This window comes from Botryllus schlosseri, unplaced genomic scaffold, assembly GCF_051294905.1.
Source record: "Botryllus schlosseri isolate E-star unplaced genomic scaffold, Bs_hap1 Bs17a, whole genome shotgun sequence".
Taxonomy (NCBI): domain Eukaryota; kingdom Metazoa; phylum Chordata; class Ascidiacea; order Stolidobranchia; family Styelidae; genus Botryllus; species Botryllus schlosseri.
In genome coordinates, this window is record NW_027648626.1 from 2402351 (window position 1) to 2422738 (window position 20388).

Sequence of the window (20388 nt, forward strand, 5' to 3'; positions counted from 1 at the left end):
TGACTTTTCCTGTAGACACTCAATCCAACCAGTTTCATGACAGTAAACAGGCCTAAGTTCAGCAAAACGTTTGGAATGATACGACCTGCCGTATTTTAGTTTCCTACCTAATAGCGCAAAACACCAATGCAGTGTCCGAGTGGAGCTTATCCGCATCGGTCATTGTATTGTTAACTACAGGCATTGCAAAATGACCGAGGGCACCATACCATCACATTTTCTGAAAGGGGGCACTGGGGATGTCAAGAGCCACTGTTCTTATGCAATGGTGTCGTTTGTAGGCAATCACATGATACGTTTCAACCCTCATGCTGTTAAAATAGATCTCCTGGTATGTAGCAATACAAATCCAGCTCTCCGCACCGTCCAGTCAGTTTCTAGGTTTCGAGAGCGTATTTATGACAGATTTTATAAATAATTACACATTTCAAGAGTTTCCAAAACAGCAAATTCTACTCCTACCTGAAGTAGGCTACTTCTGCGTTGCTTAAAACAGCACTACTCCTGCTCGTACTTGAGTGAATTTTTCAAAGTTACTTCTACTTGAGTATCCTTCTTGTCTACTTTCACAACTTCTGATCAATCATGCGGAATAATTCCGAGGAATCTGTGATTACATTGTTACGTTGCTTAAAAATGCTGCACACCAATCAGCTTGTTTCCAACCAGTAAAAACCGACGTGGAGCCAAATGCAATTTCAGACTTTATTACAAAAAATGAAATTTTCTGTCAACTTTTCTCTCAACGCCAAAAAGTTGTTAAGTTGCTTACAAGAACGTCTGTGAAGTCATTATCGACCAACAGCATGGTCACATAGTGCAATGAAATAGGTATGGTCGAAAAATACACAAGTATCTTTAATGTGATCTAGAACTGGCATTATCTTCTTTGTAATCGCATTAAAGGTACATATTTGAGCTCCCCACATCATTCATGCTGTTGTGGCGTCATAACGCTGATACTAGAAACTGAAGGCGTAATACTCGATTCAGAATCCATTTTGCCAAGTTCTGCTTGTAGCTAATAACTCACGGTAACATCCACGGTTTCTTGGCTTTCCGAAAACTCGTAATGATTGTCAGAGAAGAACACAGTCGGTGCGTCGTTGGGCCCTGCGATCGTGACTTTGACCTGGCCATAGAAGCGGGTTTTATATGAAACTACGTTTAAAATCAAACTGCAAGTTTATATACCTGAGAAAGTTCGCCGACTTGCGAGCCTGTTGAAGGGTTGCTCAGTTTCACACGGAACGTTTCATCTTCCTCGTACCGGCTGTCGTCGACAAGTGTGATGTCACAACTGGCCGTTCTAACCCCTGTCGGATAAAATTATAATGATAGCTGCACAGTTTCAAATTAGATTACAGATCAGCCTCATTAGAATGATAATGACAAATGTTTGTACGGCGAGTTCGGCTGGTTTCGAAGGGTACAGTTCTCCTGCTGCATTTTCAGGTAAACCATTTATGAGATTAGAATTAGATTACCCGCAATTCCTTTTATCACTCAGCTTACACAACTAGAATTATTATTAACAATCCATAGTCACGGTTTGACTAAGTAAGAAACGCACCGGGTTCAAACACGACAACACTCCGTTTGCTGTTTCTGTCTCGGCTCCGGAAATCGGATCCAGACCGGAGTCTTCCGGATTGCGTCGATCCGGTCGCCATTTCTGATTCCGTATAACACACGGCCGACACTTTCTCCTTGATGTCACCTGCAAGCAAGTAATCACTTTGAGAGACTTATTCATTCATAATGAGACAGTCTTGTACAGACTATCGACTACTTAGTTCAGTGCTCTTCAACCGGGGTGGTCGTACACCCTAGGGTGTACCAGAATTTGTAAAGGGTGTACCACTCTGATGGGGTGTACAGGGGTGTACCAGATCCGAATTACAATGAGCCGATGGCTAGCTATCACAAAGGCAGGTTTATGGGTCAGGACAGGTTGACGCACAGGTTAATGAGCATGCACCCCAAACCCACCAATTGGGGGGTACTCCCCTTACGCAGACCGAAAACTTCGTTATATATACCAAATAATAGGTTTAATTGTCCATAGGCGCCTAAATGACTGGCGCCATATGTTCCTGTCTTGGCAATCTGAACCTCAGAAGACAAATACCATCCAGCAAGAAAAAAAAATATATGCCAGTGAAGAAATACCAATTTGCAATCGTGTGCGTCTTTTAGTTTAGTACGTTAGGGCAATTCTATATTTTTGATATAGCAGACAGGAGGTCACGAAATAAAATCATGTAACGAAGTCATACCAACGGGTCCGCCCACCCGAAAATGTGTAATTGTTATTTATGGGCCCTACAGTTTCCGGTAAATCTGATAACATGAGCAGAGAGGACAAGATATTGATAGTAATATATATGCAATGCAATCTTATTGGCCGATTGTACCATGAATTATCGAAAATTTTCGCGCTTCGAGCTGGCACACTAAACAGTCCAGCAAATTTCTCGGCAAAAGCGAACACTGTGATGAGGGGTCGGTTTATCGCCCTATGAGAACCCAAAACCCAAGTTTTTGTGGGGGGGGGCGGGGCTGACGAAGTGCTGTTTCGTTCCTGCCAACGGGTATACGCCCGAAGATGTCTAATTATTATTGGGATGTCCTACATTTTTAAAACATACTTCGCTCAGTTCTACCGGTAAATCTGATTACGTGAGCAGAGAGAGGATCAAAATTGACAGCAATATATATGTAATTCCCGATCATATTGCCCGATTACATTCTTGAATTACTGAAATTATTCGCGCTTCGCGCGTCTAGGCGGGAAAAGCGGTCTCACATAACGTACACCCAGTGGAGAGGTGAAATAGCGTCAAAAAGCGGATAGCCGAGGGGGGATCTGGGGGGCGAAGCCCCCCATAAGTTAGGTTTAGCACCCCATGGGTGCCCTAGGCCAACGATTTGGGGGGGGCTGACGAAGTGTTGTTACGGCCCTGTGAGCATGGTACGATGTTATCTCAAGTGTAATACTGTACATCGTTTGATTGTGATGTCATAAGCACAAATCTCCCGTAATCATTTAGCCGTCGGCAATAGACCAATGGCTCCGTTTGGTGTTGGAAAGTATGCAGTTAACAAACATGTTTTCAGCTAGTCATTTGTCTTTTAAACAGCTTCTTTGAGGTACAGAACTTCAATATACAATTGAATAGCATATTCATATTAAAATGAACCCGAATATTTTCGGCTGACACTCGTCAGGGGTAATCGTCAGCAACTAGTAGAGAATTCGAAAGAACAGCGTATACGCTGTTCTTTCGAATTCTCTACTAGTTGCTGACGATTACCCCTGACGAGTGTCAGCCGAAAATATTCGGGTTCATTTTAATATGAATATGCTATTCAATTTGTCTTTTAGTGATTTTTGATTAACCCGACGTTAATAAATACCGCAATGAAAATAAAAAAGTGACGTAGCCAGCCAGGGTCGAAACAGCATCCATGATGAAATCGAAACCCTTTTGTTTTAATATGCCGATGTTATGTCCAATATTTCGCCATACATTTGTAATTTAATATTTTGTTACTAGTGATGCAAATTAGCGACAATAGACTGTGTATAGCGACATAGGATCTGAGGTTACTGATATCTCATGCAGCCCATGTGCTTCTGTCGACTGTGTGTGGTGTGGGGCAGGCCTGATACGCAGTAGGCTGGTGCGCCTGCTATCATCGCTGATCTGAATTACCGCTTCTGCAGCAGTAGCTTTACCTATTCTCTCCCCAATACTGTTACATTTAGGTTGATTATCGTTCGTAATGTCATGCTGTTTTGGGGCTGACACGAAATAAATTCCAATTTGCGTGACAGGCGGCCTAACTGGCGGCGAATAGACTCTGTGACCAAATACTATTTTATTCAAATCCAAATTTTTGACGGCAATAACTCCGCTTCTACTGGTTGGAATTGAACCAAATTTGAAGAACATCGTTTTTATAGACAACCTAATACTTTCATCGGGTGAACAGAAAAATTTCAATTTTTTCGTTATTTATTTTTCCCGTAGCAATGCGGCTAATGGTTGGAATCGAATCAAATTTGGTGTGTAGGCTTAAATTAGGTAACCTAACAATTTCAGCAAGTAGCCAGTACGATTTGAGAAAAAAAGTCATTTTTGAAGACCCCTAATGAACAGGGGTGTACGAGTTTTGAGCAAACGTTAAAAGGGTGTACCACTCCGAAAAAGGTTGAAGAGCACTGACTTAGTTCATAGTCAACTAACTACTGCTTTTTGAGTAGTTCTGGTCCCCGTCGCGGATTTCGAATAGGGTTTGGTTGTAGTTCTGATTCTATGGTTGCGAGTTTTGAAAAGTGAGTTGCTCTAGTTTTCAAATTCTATAGTTTTGAGTTTCGACAATTGCTTAGTTCTAGTTCTAGTTCTCAAGTTGCGAGTTTTGAAAAGTGAGCAGATCTAATTTTGTAGTTGAAAATTTTGTAAAAAGACTGGTTCTAGTTGTACTAGTATGTGTTTTTGAAAAGTACGTAGATGTGGTTCCAGTTATGCTTTTAAAAATCCAGCAGTTCTACGTAATTGTGAGTTTAGAAAGCCCAGAAGTTCTAGTGCTAGTTGGAGATCCAGTAATTTAGTTGAAGTGTGGAACAAAAATCAACGATATCCAACCTGATCGTCGAATGGTGAGGAAAAAAGAGGCGTCGTTTTCCTGGACGGTTCTCTCGGTTTGGTCAAACTGCAAGGTCGGTTCGTCCTCGGAATCGTCAATGGTGACCGATGTCTCGGTGATGGAGCCTTCGGAAAATAGAATTATCGTTATGGCGGGTATCTTTTTTACACATAAGTCCAAAATTTTAACGCAATAATTGAAATTTTTGACAACTCTTGAGATTGAAATGTTGACGTATGATTTTATTTTCAATTTCACCTCATAAATAATGTTGCCAGTTTTTGACCTAACGCAATGATTTTAACTATTTTTGACTTTCTTTGAAAAGTCGAAAAAATAATCGCCCCAATGATGACTTGTCACTACGGACCGAATGCTCACCGAGAAGTGCGTAGTTTGGCATCGCGAGTTGCACGGTAAACGTTTCCTGATCTTCGCAAACCTCCTCGTCCTCAATCTCGATCGAGCATACTTTCTCTTCTTCGTGCTCGTCAAATTGAACCTGAAAAGGAGGTATGTTATCTCATTTTGCTTCCTCACCATAGCAATCATTAGCTGGGCAGCTGGAAAAGTAGCACAAGCCGGAAGAACCATCTTGCTTACTCCAAAAATTAGTTCGTCAATGCTTCCAAGTTCTCTCACCTACCCCGCTTGCGTGACATAATCATGTAGTCCTGGCTTCGTGGAAACGAAATCAGTAGCCGTTCCTGCTTCAGTCCTACACAGCACAATCGCGTAATTCAGGTTGCCGTGACGTCTCACGAGTACAACGATTTTCCCTGCACCCTCTTTCACCTAAATTGGAATCTCACTTCGTTAAACACTATCGCTTCAATATACTTTTTCGGGCAAAAGTAAAACAAAACCCTACCGTATAGTTGCTTCGATCGAATGAGAAAACGATCTATCTGATTCGGAACAGATTTCCGGTGACGACGTTGAACATAAACGAATCCATCGTCTCACCGACTGATGCGTCAGCAAGAACGTACCTGATCATATATCGCCTGAAATATGGAATCAGTCGTTCAATTACAATTCTAGATTTGAGCCCAACATGCATCACATTTTTGACCCAATACCGATGAAACCGAGAGGAATATATCGCAGCTTTTTTGACTTATATACTGTACATAGTAATCAGTCTCGCTCTTATCAAGATATCATTAATGGTTTGTCAAATAGATTTCAAAACAAGTCTTACTTTGCGTGGTGAATGACTTCAGAGCCACTCCAGGCTGAGCATTGGATTCAATATGACCGTGTCTAGGGTCAGACGTGATTGTATACGGGATTTGTTTTGCGCCAGTGTCAGGGTCCGCGGTCAATAAATTTTCTCTTAGCAATAATTTCCTTCCCCTGACATGAACGACAAATGTCCGAGTCAATTTCACTCTATGTAGCACTAGCATGACATGATATACCGGTAACAACAGTTGTTAAGTAAATGAGCCCTTCTTACAGCTGTGTGATCACGGCAGAAGCACTTGAATAAAGATCTTATCATCGGAGCTGGTCAAAACAGACGGCCAGAGTGAGTCGGTAACGAACCTACTGTCAAGCTTTGAGGCGAATATTCTAGTTTCAATCATGATGACATCTCCAAGAGATGAATGATGAGGAAAGCCCAATTATCCCACAAAAAATACGATGCCAATGATTTCGTAGCTATATCATTTCCACTAAGTAGCTTTGTACTATTAATATTCAGTATGCTGCGAGGTGACCAATCAAGGTTTACAGCCCTACACCATGGAAAATAGTATCATAACTATAATTCCTGTTGGTAAATTAACTCTTAGCGTCAAGGATTGTATTATCTCAGTTCTTGAAATAATAGTCTCTCATTATTTGACTCGAATCACGAGATTAAATTCCAAGCTTCGAGTATACACCACAAATATATTAACATGAAACGGTAAATCGCTAATCAAACATACCAGCACGAGTTGATCGCGAACTATCAGCACCACTTGCACCTAGTAAGCTTTCGACAGAGCATTAATCAAAAGCCAAGTGACAGCTATTGATAGAAACTTATGAAGAATTAACATATATTTTTATGTCGATATTTGCGGATCCACGCGTTGCTGCGTTTCTATTGAATGATATTTTCGTATGGAAATAAACCCGAATATTTTCGCCTGACACTCGTCAGCAACTAGTAGAGAATTGGAAAGAACGTTGTATATCAACAATAGTATCATCGAATATATCTGTGTTTCAATAATTGCGGACGCGGGTTTACGATAACAAAGCAATTTTAATAACAATGCGGTGCGCGCGGTTTCGGAAAACGTAATATATTAGGAATCAAGACCGACGCTATCGCTAGTGAGGTTGAATGCGTAATTTCGGGACGCAATGCAATGCATTATGTCACTTTTTTCGACTTGGTTTATGTAAGGGGCCCGCGTAATCGAGGATGCCGCTACGCTGCAATGCGGAGATGAATTATTTATTGAAATCGGTCGCACGCGATTGTTACGTAGACGGATCCGTCCACCGTATTACAGATCACGCGTGCTCTTGATCGAATTAATTCCGCGTTCAAGGTTCCCCGCTGTGAGCGGCGCGCGCTGAACGGGGAAAATCGCTCTCGTCGTGTTGCTTTGTGAGTTTGATCGCCCGAGGGTTAAACGCGCTTTGAAAATTCCTACACGGCGTACGAAGTAAGAGCTGTGAAGGCGAGCTGGTAATGAGGCGAATTGAAATATACCTCCAGGCGTGCGAGCTATACGAAGGCCAAGATTTCAATACGATTTTGAACATTCAATACGAATATTTGATATTATCTTTTCACATCACTGAAGTATCAATACTTAGCGTGACGCATATTGAGGAAGTGAGTAATATATGTTTATATTATGATATGAGATTTAGATACCTAACCAATTTCAGAATCACGAGTATAAGTCAAGTTCATGTAGTTGCTTGATCTCGTTATAGGTGACCGAACTTCATTATATTCAAGAGCTTCTTAGAGATACAGAACTTCTAGATTAGATTATATTGATTATATTGGTAGAAAGTTATACAAAACTTCAGTATACAATTGTATGATACGTCCAGTCATATTGATATAAATGTGAATATTTTCGGCTGACACTCCTCAGGGGTCATCCTCAGTAACTAGTAGATAATTGAAAAGAACATTCGATTGTTGACGTTTAATTCTCTACTAGTTCGTTTATATCAAAAATATTCAAGTTCACCTAAATTTGAATTCATATATTATAGAATTATTTGCTTTTGGTATTTGATTAGCGACGTATGTAACATTGAACTGATTTAATGTAGGATTGCTCTCTTAGTGATATATTCATACCAGGAGAATAGTAGTTAATCCGGACTACTTCGCGAGAGGATACTAATTCCTGGATTTGAATTTTTGAAACGGCGTCTCCTTCTTTCCCGATGGTTGTAAGACGTCAAGCATGCACGCCTGAGCATTCGAATGCTAATCGCTCGTCCGCTTCTGGTTATATGGATTCTCTGGATATTAAGCAAATGAGCAACAGCGACATGTGGCAGAGGCAGTATCACCCGAGTCAGTCAAAACCAAACTACCCTAATTCCGAACAGCAACGGATCTCTTGGAATGCTCTGTCTTCTTGCCGAATCGAATGGTTCAACGACAGAAATTCGGCACATCCTCCTTCCCCAGGCGGCAAAGCCACTAAGAAAAAAGGCAGCGTGTCTGGAGAGGGGGGATTCTATCATCGGCACCCAATTAAACGAACGTGGGATGAGGGTACGCAACGTAATTGGACCCCTATTCAGAAAAATGGTGTTGATGATAGTGATTCCTCTTCTGGTTTACTCACGTTGAGTAACGGTGTTGGTGAGATTTTCATATCTTGATGGAAATGCGACTTACAACATGGAGTATTGAAGATAGTTTGCTACCCTTACATACAATAAGATGGATATACCAGATTTTACTCAAGTTGGTTCTTAACAGATAAAATATCATTAATGACTCAAAAAGTATAAGTTGATGCAGACTTTTGTATAATTATTAAATTGCAAATGAGCAGAGAAGTTATTGGATAGAGAATCTGCATTTTGAAATGTCTCGATTCAAATTTGAAATGAGAGGGTTTTCGACCCCCAGAACCCAACCTACTGGCTACTACTTAGTAGTAATGACTATGAGCTAGCAAGGGATGCGAGAACATCACACAACAGAACATCATTATCATGATTCACGCGAAACGATGACACATGTTTTTTAGGACTAACCTTTATTTTTGTACTCAAAAACGACGAGCTAGTTACCCATCAAATAACTAGATAGGGTGGTTTGTACAAGTCTATCTGATGCCCATAAATTTCTTTGTTGATGATATACTAAATATTTTATGTTAGCGTCGATAATAGATAGTCCACAGAGCAGTTAGTCAAAACGCAATGTGTCAATTTGTATTAGCTCGATCCAGAAAGTCGATACTTTCCGAGCACACCGACACTATATTGATGAAATTTACACTTTGCAGCCAGCTGCCATCTGACCTCCTTTGTTTGTTGACTGATATTGATTTTGTACTTATGTGAAATGAGGCCGAAGAAATTAATTAAAATGTTTGTTAACCGGGTCATTGCATTGTCATACTGGTTAACATGCAAACTGTAGGACTGTTACAGCGTTAAATTGGGAAGTTGTTTGGAATATTCGAATTCTTGTGTTTCAAGCATTTCCCTCAACTTGTGGCGCTTTGCAGACTCATTAAATCTCGGGGTCGGAGATCACGAAGGCGTTCATTCACGTAGATCATCCTCATCTTCACATTTACCTAACGGAAAGAACCCTTTTGCGGAAGTATTGGAAGGAAGGAGGAGAGAAGGTATGTGGCCTTGTTCGAGCTGGTCAATAAAGTTGAGGAATGTATGACTTTAGTAAACACTAGTCTTGGTTTGCTCAGTTATAATTGAGAAACAAGTATCAAAATTTCGGTTCCTGAGATTTTTAATAAGCAAATGAGATGTATCCTACCAACAAATTCATTAGGCAATTAACTAAAGGGCCAACCGATCTATTACTATTGACTCTTGCACTGTTGGTCTGCTGCTGGAGAGTGTGTTAGGTAAACCTTGAGTGACCTCTAAATCCACTCAGCTGATCTTTTGTTCCTTGACTGAATTATGGGGTTAGGCTATCATTGTCTGTCATAATATACAGACTAATGTCATTGTGAGTCAGGAGTTTTATTAACTTTGTACTGCACTTGCACATCATTTGTATGTTGTTAAACTTGTGACTAGCTTTGTACTCGGTGAAGATTTTTTGTATGAGAGACAGGATTTGTGAATTGGTATTATGTATAATACTGTAAAAAGTTCAATCTGAAATTAGCACACTGAGCTTAAGCCATCTATTCGCCCCGGTTATTTGACGACATTTGATGTTACGATTGTTGATGTACAATGTTCTTTGCCATTCTCTATTTGCTGACGATTAGTAATGAATGACAATTGTCAGCCGATTATATTTGGGTGCATTTCAATAAGAATATACAATACATACTGCTCAGTAGTATATTGAAGTTACTGATGAATGAGACTTCACTAGTTCATTGATTTATTACCAATTCAAATGTAAGCATCTTACTTTTCAAGTCTTTTTAGATGTGTTGCAAGCCAGAATTTAATTGATGCATATTCGTGTCATTTCTTTGGTGACTAAAAGTCTGAAGTACATCCGTAACAGTCACAACTAGCTTCTAATAGTCTATATCAGATTCGTGATATGCATCTTATCTGTCATGGATGGAAATGATTGTGAGTGTAATATCATGGTTATGTGAAGTGTGGCCAGTAAGAGATTTGTTTGTCGTGAAATTGATCTTTGAATCTTGCCGTATTCTTGCAGAGGACGGGTGTCGGGAGTGTCATAGGCTTCAAAATTCATCCTATCACCACCCTCACCACCACCATAGATCATCGCATCCAACGGCGCAGGGTGGATCATCACAAGACGTGCTAGTCAACATGTTTGAACAGCAGCAGCAACAAGTAGGCTTCGATTTGCTTATATTTGGTAACTCTGTGGTTATTTATCGACTCCTTGTTGTCTGACGTAGGAGCAGATGTCTAGTATTCCTGTGACATTCCGAGAGTCATCCAACGCTCCCATGAGGAAATTCTCTGTGGACTTGATCAAAACGTATAAACATATAAATGAGGTAAGTATCGTTATTGTTTCCTAATTATCTACAGAGACTTGTTGTGTTAATGGTCTTTGTGTTTAGTTGGGGTTGTTACAACTGTTATGAGGTTGTTTTTGAAATCACATGTTTTAGATTAGTCGTAAACCGGACTGATGTATATTGTACTTTGTTTGTTAATGTGTTTTTGTTGTGTACTGTCGATAAGAATCAACATATGTCATGCTACTGTTACTCTCTCTGACAAATCCGAATATGATCCGGTTCTAACTAGGATAAGTCTGGAATTTTCAAACTTTTCCAAGGTCGAAACTTGATTTCATTTGGAAAACTGTATTGTGTAACTGAGTTCAGGCTTGATTATCCCTTTCTACATGTGAATTAACGTATTATCACTTTGATTTTCTATATGGCTTGGATACCTGTGAATGCATTAGGACTGTGCAAGTGTGCAATAACAAATCTCAAAGTCAGATAATTACGAAAGTTTTCTGACAATCTGAATTTGAGGTAGACCCTACTATGTCAAGTATGATATGAGATTTGCGAATGTGGGGTGGTCTGTCATTTGTTATGAGGAATAATTTCAAGCCAACTGTGACGGTTTACGATCTATTTTGAATTAGAGGGCCGTATTTATGTGAAGGCTTGTAATCTATCACAGATGCGAGGCTTTTATAATTTCAATCAAGAATTCCTTTCATTTTATGACGTCAAATCTAATTCCCTGGTTTCATTCTTGTTATGCTCATTTCCAAGCTCATGACTGAATCCAACCAGTCCGAATTTTGCATGAAAACATGGCATTATACATAATTATTACTTCAATGCCAAAATAAGAATATATGCTCATCTGGAGCATCCATAGCAGACTTTTCTGGTTGGGGATATGAGTATCTAATTCCGAAGAACAGATTTACATCAGACTTATACAAACCTCCAATGTAGTTAGTTGACGGTCGACTAAGCACTGGTTTTTGAGCAGTTTTAGTTGCTGATTTTAAAAAGTGAGCCGTTTGTAGTTACGTCTTTAAAAAATTTATTTGTAAAATAACGAAAAACTGTCATCGTTTATCGTGAATCATGATGCTGGTGTTCTTACAGCCAGTGAGTGAGTTATTTTTTTGAGGGGGGAGGATGAGGGGTTGAAACCCATCCAATTTCAAACTCTAAATTCATTCCGTCCATTTGAAATTCCTATTCTATCTCTGATATATATTAGCTCGTTTGCAATTTAGTGATTTAATATCAGTTTTTATATAGTTTTGTTTTATTTTGTTGCGGATTTAAGATGTCGTTAGTTCTAGTTGCACAGTTTGAAAATCTGTTGACAATAGTACTTCCAATGCAGGTTTACTATGCAAAAAAGAAGAAGGGATCCCAACAACAGGCGGCCGCGGCCGCCGCTGCTTTGGATCGCCGAACTCGTGAACAGCGTATTTATTACGATGGTTACGATGACGACAATTACGATTATATCATCAAAAACGGTGAAAAGTGGAACGATAGATATGAAATTGATTGCCTCATCGGAAAGGGTTCCTTCGGACAAGTATGCTCTTTTCTTCTCTAGTATTAGCTTTAATGTTAATATCTTGTTCCGCTCAGGTTGCAAAGGCGTTCGATCACGAGGAACAGGAATACGTCGCGATCAAAATTATAAAAAATAAAAAAACATTTTATAAGCAAGCGTTAACCGAAGTTCGGTTGTTAGAACTTATGGGCCGATACGATGCCGATAACAAATATTATATAGGTGAGTACGGTTTATGCTGGCGCGTTTTGATGTCGGCGTTAATTTCGTTTGCGTTTTAGTACGGCTGAAACGGCATTTTCCATTTCGCAATCATCTCTGTCTCGTGTTCGAACTGTTGTCTTACAACCTGTACGATCTCCTGCGTAACAACAATTTTCAGGGCGTGTCTTTGAATTTAACGAGAAAATTTGCACAGCAAGTAAGAATGACACGTTTTTGTGGGTTGGAATTAAAATTGGAAGCAAATTGCGCAGTTGAAGAGCTAGAAAATTTTCAGATTTTTCAAATTAGATTATAACTAATTATGGCTGCATAGCCCACTTTGCCGAATTAGGTTAGAATTAGATATAGCATGAATTTGCAAAAACTTGGAGTTTGATTTAAATTCTAGAACTTTCAATTTGTTTGAAACAAAGAACTTTACTTTGTAAGAATAATCAAATAGGTTTTAGCAGTCTTTTAGGCAATAAAACTATTTACTTCCTACTTCGTAGCGTAACTTGAACATACCAAAATCAATTTAATACTAAAACTGCGTTCTTTATCATTAGCACTAAAATGCCTAATGTTAACACTTCAAAATTGGCCCGTTTCGTTTGTTATAGTTTTCCTATGACACTTTCAGTAAAACAAAAACGATTAGTTTAAAAAATAAGTAATGGAATTATTACAAAAATTAAATTGGAATTGGGTGACTATCGTCTCGCTCTAATTGGAATAATTAGACAACTATAACTATCTAGTTATCAAAGTCTTAAATTGGTAGCTGACAACAGTATCGCTTGTCCCGTGAAAATTGGAAAGTACCTAAGTTGTCAACTCATTTGGTATGAACTGGAGATTATTAAATATTCGATCTGGCGGCCGCCTTGCTATTGATCGATGAAGTTTAAAGAAATAGAGATATCGCCGTGCAGTAGGCCTACTTGAGTTGCGGTATTTTTTGGTTTTGACTTGGCTGCGACACGTGATGGACTTTATAACTTCCATTCTTGATAAAGCATTGCTTGTTTTCGTTTAGAACAGGGGTTCTCAACCCGCGGCCCGCGGGCCGCATGCGGCCCGCAGACGATTATTTTGCGGCCCGCGACATATTTCATTATAAACACAATTATTGCTGACACGGTATTGTAACAAATTAATTTAGATACTTGGATCTTTTGTCGCACCGTCCCTGTTTCGTTTGATTAGTAATTTTGGAATGCAGTGGTTGTCAAACTGGGAGGCGCGGCCCTTAGGAGCGTGAAAGCATCTGAAAGAGGTGCGACGCTGCGCGCAATTTGTCTTCAGTTCATAGTTATTTCTCTGTGTGTAATCGTAATTTCATATTTAAGAATTCTCTCATCAACAGTCATAACCTTCCATGCCATCAAACTAGCGCATTTTGTTATATGACGATAAGGGGGCACGAAATTATTCTCTATCAAAAAAGGGTGTGTGTCTGAAAAAGTTTTAGAACCACTGCTTTAATGTGCTCTCATTTCTTGATATATGCTCGACTTCAGATTGTTATTGTTTTGAATCGGTATTCTGCTGGACTCTGGTTCAAGAGAATCCCGCTACGTATAGTTGGCCTGCAATTTTAAAGAGTGTTTGACTTACTTCGAACGGTTGTTGAGACTGCCGACATCGTTACAGACGCATCGTTCAAAATTACTCGGGATATCGCTAAATCCTAGAAATCTGCTACAGCAGATGCGATTTCAATAAGACCTTAACATACTGTGTGAATATTTGCTGTTTCCGGAACTTAGCAGCAAAGACAATATCACCTGACAAATTTCGAAGATACTGTCGTCTTATTCAATCGTGTCCAGACGAGTTACGTCAATGTCAGTCGGTCGCATGTTTTGAAACACGTTGCCGCGTAGACTGCTTTAACCCAATCTCGGACAAATCCACCGACATTGCATAACTAATTATCTGGTTGAATTTTATCAGAGTGGACATATATGCAGAGGAAATGCTGGATGGGCAAACGTGGTGAGGGGGCCAGCGAGAAATATCAACTCGACAAAGCTAGCTATGTAACTGTTAATGTAGGGCCCCAGGCATGGAAGGAATGGAGAATGGTTGTTTGAACTGGCCCACCGCCACCTCCAGTTGACGACCTCTTGGAAAAGGTTTTCGGTAGGTAACTTGACTGGCAATTCTTGAAAATTCGCATTAGCTGATTTATTGTTTCCATCTGTGTTTATCGTGACTCGCAGCGTGCTTCATACATATATTGACGCTCGTTTTGAGCCGAATATATGAATTTTGATGAGCATGAAAATATACTATTGTCTTTTTGTATTCCCAAAAAACTAACCATATCCAGAGTCTGCTGCACATCAGCTATACGAAAATGGCACATGGGGAACACTGCTCAGCGAATCTCGAATGTGAACCGCTTCTTGATTAATCTGCAATTGTTTTCATAAAACTGGTATATTTATTATCACTTTTCAGACCTTATCCCATCTCAAATTGAAAGTCTGAAACATCCGTATGACGACGATAGTGTATTGGATAGCTACCCAAACAATGGTGAGCACATTATTTTTTTGAATATGTAGGCTAACTATTACAACCAACGGCTGAGGAACTTGCATCAAATTTTAATTTGTAACAATCTGGCATGTTGAAGCGGTGAACCGAGTCAACTCAACTCATCCCATTCCAAACTGATAATTCTAACTCGACTCAATTCATGATTTTGGTCTTCCGTCCTTCCGATGTTTCGCGACGATAAGATAAACCATGAAAGAATAATTTGAAAGTAACTTTTCTAATATATTTCTAACTAAAATTTTCAAGATATTTGAGAAAGATTCATACTGAAGCATGTATTAGCAGTAACAAGTTTTGTAGGCCTTCATAGATTTTACTGTTCTTCTCAAGCATTGCATTTTTATTCAGATGGATATTCCCAGGATTCAGTCTGCACCTTCATCATTAACGATGATGTGAACACAGAGGCTGGCTCGTCATGTCACAACAGCGATGGTAAGTATAGGTAGTAATTTCAATTCATGTTGGTACCAACGTAGCCGAATACTGTGCAAGCATATTTTCTGTGCCACCATCACTGACGTGTGTTATGTATTTTGGTTGGATGAAAATAAAGACTCTCTCTCTCACACGAATACTTCAAATAGAAGATTGGAGGTTGTTTTGACTGACAACAACATGCTCTATCAGGATACAACTGTTGTTATCCATACTTTTCTTGCAGCAAATGAAACCGCTGCTCTTTTCGTTGATGGCGATGTGACACTACCTTCAGTTCCCTTGAAAGACTTTGCGATGCAACACCAGACCGGTAAGTGTTAGCATTAGCATACAATATTGCAGCCCACAGTTTATTCATTGCTGCATGCAGATATACAAGAGGAAACGGAGAAAACAAACAGATCGACACCGATTGTCTCAAAAAAGAGGGCCAGAATTCAAAGTCTGGAAAAGCCAGGTGTGTTGAGAGAAAAAATTATATTTTAATCATATGTTGCTGATCAAAATGTGGTGTTCAGAAATGAGTGTCCTGGAAATGGCAAAGGAGCAACACAATATCAGAATGAAGTATTTCGAATTGAAGATGCATGTCAAACACCAGAAGCTGGAAATTAAAAAGCAAAAACTGGAAATGGCAAAAGAACTGCACGCAGCAAAATTGAAAAAATACAGCGACGAAACGAAATAGAACAACAAAAACCAGACTTGGACAACTAGTAAAGCATACTGGATCTGGTAATAAAAGTAATTGACCAGTAATTGAATGTGTGATTATTGATGTACAAACAATAGATGAATTGATATAGACACTCAAGAAAAGTGATTTTGCACAATCTCTCTCCGCTTCATGTTGCCTGAAGTCGTGGCCGGTTGTGCTGTCACGTTACCGGTGTCGCTAACATCCGCGGTGTATTCGCTCAGATCAATTTCCCTCCGCCTCATACAAAAATTATGCAGGCAAACAGTCGCAACAATAATTGTAAAGGAATTTTGCAGCTTGGTACGAAGAGGTATTGCTAGACATCGGTACCTTTGTTTCCATACCCCGAAAGTCCTTTCTATTTTAATACGGGTGGCAATGTGGGACTTATTATATCTTGATTCCGACAGAGTGGATGGATTTAAAATAGGGGTCATGAGGTATGGCAAGCACGGATAGCCACTGTCTCCAAGTAGAACACCATCAGTTTTTTGAATTGCCATGGGAAGAGTACTGTTTTCAAGGACCCTGCTATCATGTGTACTTCCTGCCCATCTTAATACCACTTGAATGAATTCCATATTGGAATCACAGGCAAGTTGTACATTAATTGAGAAATAGCCTTTTCGATTACGATACAATTCAGCGTTGTCACCGCCAGGACTGCAAATTCGGACATGGGTACCATCAACCAAACCAACTACTCCTGGGAATTGATGTTCCTCATAAAACGCGTTCATTTGGGCACGCACTTCCTGTGTTGTTGAAGGGAATTTCATAAAAGCTTGTCTTTTGCCAGCTATTGCCCTCGACACTTGATGTACAATCCTGCAAACACTGCTCTTATCCATTGGTATCAAATCACCATCAGTCCTTTGGAAATGACCCGCAGCAAAAAAGCGAAGGGTGACAAGCAGCCGGAAGTGGGGCGGGATAGCATGACATCGACTACTTTCATACGTCAAATCATCTTTGATAATGGACAGTAAATCCACAGTGGATTGTCTTGACAGCCGATACCTATCGACAAATTTCTGATCAGTCAGATATTCCAGTGGATTGGCTCTGTCTTTGACCAATCTTCTTGGCACTCTTTCTTCTACAAGACTCTCTAACCACCGGAGCGTAGCAAGAACATCGAGGTATGGATCCATTGTTCTTCTCGGTCGTTATTTGACTATATTAGTGTAGCTTTCTATTAAAACAAGTTGTATTGAATTTTATGGTCACTGTCAAAACTCTTGATAAACTGAAGAGAGGTTTGGTTGTCAGCTAACAAGATTACTCAACTGGGTAACAGCAGTTAACTTTGCATTGCAAAATTGTATCATAAATGCATACCTATTTTCACAGCACTTGAGCAAATATGCATATGCTTATTGTAGGATAACATCTCCACATTGCACAACAGTTAAATCCTTGCAATGGCTAAAATATACTTCTACACTCCTTCAGAACTAATTGATATGGAGAAATCTGATGCTAATGTATGTTCTGCAGAATCTACACACGTTTTGTATGAACTCAATTTATAAATATTCACATTGGTGTTGTGGCTATCACGACGACTGCATCAATAAACGTGTAAACGGAAAATGAAATTCCTTATTAAACGTAGTTAGATAAATGCCCTGGAATATACGAAATTTGCAGTAGGATATGTACAGTTTCTGGCATAGCTACACCGGTATAAGACGATGATTTTGGTAGTCTAGTCCTACAATACATTTTATCATAACCTCGAAACGTTTTAATTCTGACTTCCTTCGCATTTTGTACAGTAGAAGGGGAAGCTTGGCGTTCATAACCTCGCACTATGCAGTGGCAACAGTTTAGTTAGATCTGCAACGAATAAACCTCATACAACAACTTCACTGACATCAACTAAACATATACATATCTATGAAAATCGCATCTCTCCCTTATGACGACACAGTTCATACCGCCACCGACCGAAAACAGCTGATTGCTAACGTACGTCATTTACGTCGATTTGCGTCAGTAATCCGCGATAAGATAACTCGCAGACGTATCCGCATCTGTACCACAGAGTCACCAGGTGACCTTGCTCGCCGATTAAATTATCGCCGATTAAGGCAATCGGTGATTACTTTTCAATCAGCATCTGTGCAATCCACCCTAAAACTGTAAAACAAACAGTAATTATTTAACCGTCAACAAGCTGAATTGGTAGTTTGTACAAGTCTGCCAGTCACAAATATATATTCTTGAGAATATATAGGCCTATATATGTTATGAATGTAAAGTATATGTGGTAAAAAGTGTATTTCAATAGTATGTGTAACAATATATTATGTGTGTGTTAGCGTGTAGGCTACTATGTATTTGCTGTTGTTGTCTGACAAACCGTTCGAACTAGTATTTATACAAGGCAAAAATATAATAAATATCGGAAAAACAAACAATACCGTAATTTCATGAAGGCACAGGAAGTAAATTTCTCAATCCTTGAAGGATCAATTCTTATTGTTTATCTCGCGTTGTGTTTACGATTGTAATGCAGTAATTGGTGGTAAACATGCTCGTGAAAGGCGTTTGTACGATAATCTCGGTTTCCTTATTGATTTTGTGCTGTTGAACCCGAGCGTACCGATCCGTATTTAGAAGGATTATTTTGCGAAGCTGAGTTCGAGCGAGTTCGTTTTGTTTACTAAACTGCGCGTTTCTTCAGATTCACCAATATATTCAATCACGCTTTTACCGTTCGCCCGAGGTGCTGCTTGGTATTCCCTACGACATGGCAATCGACATGTGGTCGCTAGGTTGTATATTGGTCGAGATGCACACGGGAGAGCCGCTCTTTGCCGGATCCAACGAGGTTTGTGAGATTTTTTTGCATTGTGATGATGATCGAAAAATTCCGTTTTTTTTTCTAAATTTGATTAGGATCATAACTCTAGCTATACAGTATTTTCCTGACTAGGTTTGAATTAACATGACTGAACTCAAAAACATCTGGGAGTTGAAGAAAATTCCTATTTTTCATCTTTTCAAAATAGATTAAAATTATTTCTAAACAGTTTTTCTAATTAGCCTAAGCTAGTCAGGATGACGGAATTCCCAAAAACTTGGATCATTTGAATTGAAATATGAATTTGAGTTGAAAACTTATAGCTTTTCCATATTAGATTATAATTGGAATTATAGCTGCACAGTTTTTCTGAATTGGATTGGAGTTACTGAATTGGCTACTTTATTGCTTGTCCCGTGAACTAGATTTGCTAATGTAATCGTAATCGTAATCGACTACTTCCTGATTTTGCTGTAATCGTAATCGTAATCGCGGTATTCAGAAGTAATCGTAATCGCAATCGATTACATTCATGAAGTAATCACCCCATATCTGGTGTGAATACAAACTACTTAGCCTACTTTCTATATACTTCATTCAATTTAATTATGTAGTTGTACAGATTCACATTACTTTCTAGGATAAAATTGCCATTACAATTGAGTGACAGCAACCATGACGGTAGGACACAACACATCCTACTTCATTTTCAACGTTTGCCTTTTTATTTTATTTACCCGCCGTCCCCGTCCCGTAAGGTTTGCTGTCCATTCAGGATTCAGTGTATCGGCTACATTGCTCTTCTTTAGGTCGCATGTAGGCCAAGATGGGTGTCTGATTTCAATGACTACTTCAAGTCGCTTTGACACCTACACCTTCCTATTTACCTTCGCATCGCAATCTTGTGGTGTTTACTGAAATGCCAAGCGAATTCGGTATGTTATGTAGTTTTACTGCAGGTATGATCTTTTGTGTAATTATCTGCTGGACCAGTTCTGTCACCATTGTAGACTCCTTAAAGCATGTATGATGCAAACTATATATCGAAACACTGGAGCTGGCGTATAGCCGCCATGCTCCTTTGCCATTGCGACGAGAGTAGTATACGTCCTTTACCTTTTTCTGCGAATGGCCTTGATCATGAATTCGTAGCTGCTCGAGCGAACAATACATTATGGCGTCATACATATTCCAGACGTAGCGGCGTCAGACGTCAGACATATGAATGTTCCGAGATAGATATTATATCGACGCGATGTTTTCGTATTGGATAATAACGAGATGCGTTGCTGTAAGATATTGAGGG

The 20388-nt window shown here is 39.5% G+C and overlaps 2 protein-coding genes and 1 long non-coding RNA gene across 3 annotated transcripts; 2 read left to right on the forward strand and 1 right to left on the reverse strand.

Moving 5' to 3' along the window:
* Positions 1-1021: 1021 nt before the first annotated feature.
* Positions 1022-5582, reverse strand: LOC145459754 (extracellular matrix organizing protein FRAS1-like). Its single transcript, XM_080338304.1, has 7 exons — positions 5525-5582; positions 5296-5448; positions 5035-5155; positions 4653-4778; positions 1574-1720; positions 1195-1316; positions 1022-1132 (listed from the first exon to the last, which is right to left on the reverse strand). Exons 3-7 carry the CDS (start codon positions 5054-5056, stop codon positions 1022-1024), a joined length of 528 nt encoding a protein of 175 aa, XP_080194430.1. The 5' UTR covers positions 5057-5155; positions 5296-5448; positions 5525-5582.
* A 2249-nt stretch (positions 5583-7831) lies between these two features.
* LOC145459755 (uncharacterized) lies at positions 7832-12874 on the forward strand. Its single transcript, XM_080338305.1, has 7 exons — positions 7832-8497; positions 9378-9500; positions 10526-10668; positions 10737-10838; positions 12172-12372; positions 12429-12576; positions 12636-12874. The coding sequence occupies exons 1-7, from the start codon at positions 8071-8073 to the stop codon at positions 12872-12874; spliced, it is 1383 nt and encodes a 460-aa protein (XP_080194431.1). The 5' UTR covers positions 7832-8070.
* Positions 12875-14665: 1791 nt separating this feature from the next.
* Positions 14666-16376, forward strand: LOC145459590 (uncharacterized). Its single transcript, XR_013921468.1, has 5 exons — positions 14666-15105; positions 15478-15564; positions 15794-15880; positions 15941-16027; positions 16089-16376. It is a non-coding gene; the product is annotated as an uncharacterized LOC145459590 (long non-coding RNA).
* Positions 16377-20388: the final 4012 nt, after the last annotated feature.

Excerpts from the sequence above, each read along its gene's own strand:
- LOC145459754 (XM_080338304.1), bottom strand. The coding sequence starts at position 5,056 with ATGCCAAACTACGCACTTCTCG. Across the intron at positions 1,721-4,652 it reads CCTCACCATTCGACGATCAG|GTGACATCAAGGAGAAAGTG; the intron begins GTTGGATATCGT and ends ACTTGCTTGCAG. Across the intron at positions 1,317-1,573 it reads TGTTGTCGTGTTTGAACCCG|GGGTTAGAACGGCCAGTTGT; the intron begins GTGCGTTTCTTA and ends TTTATCCGACAG.
- LOC145459755 (XM_080338305.1), top strand. The coding sequence starts at position 8,071 with ATGGTTGTAAGACGTCAAGCATGCACGCCTGAGCATTCGAATGCTAAT. Across the intron at positions 9,501-10,525 it reads GGAAGGAAGGAGGAGAGAAG|AGGACGGGTGTCGGGAGTGT; the intron begins GTATGTGGCCTT and ends GTATTCTTGCAG. Across the intron at positions 10,839-12,171 it reads CGTATAAACATATAAATGAG|GTTTACTATGCAAAAAAGAA; the intron begins GTAAGTATCGTT and ends CTTCCAATGCAG.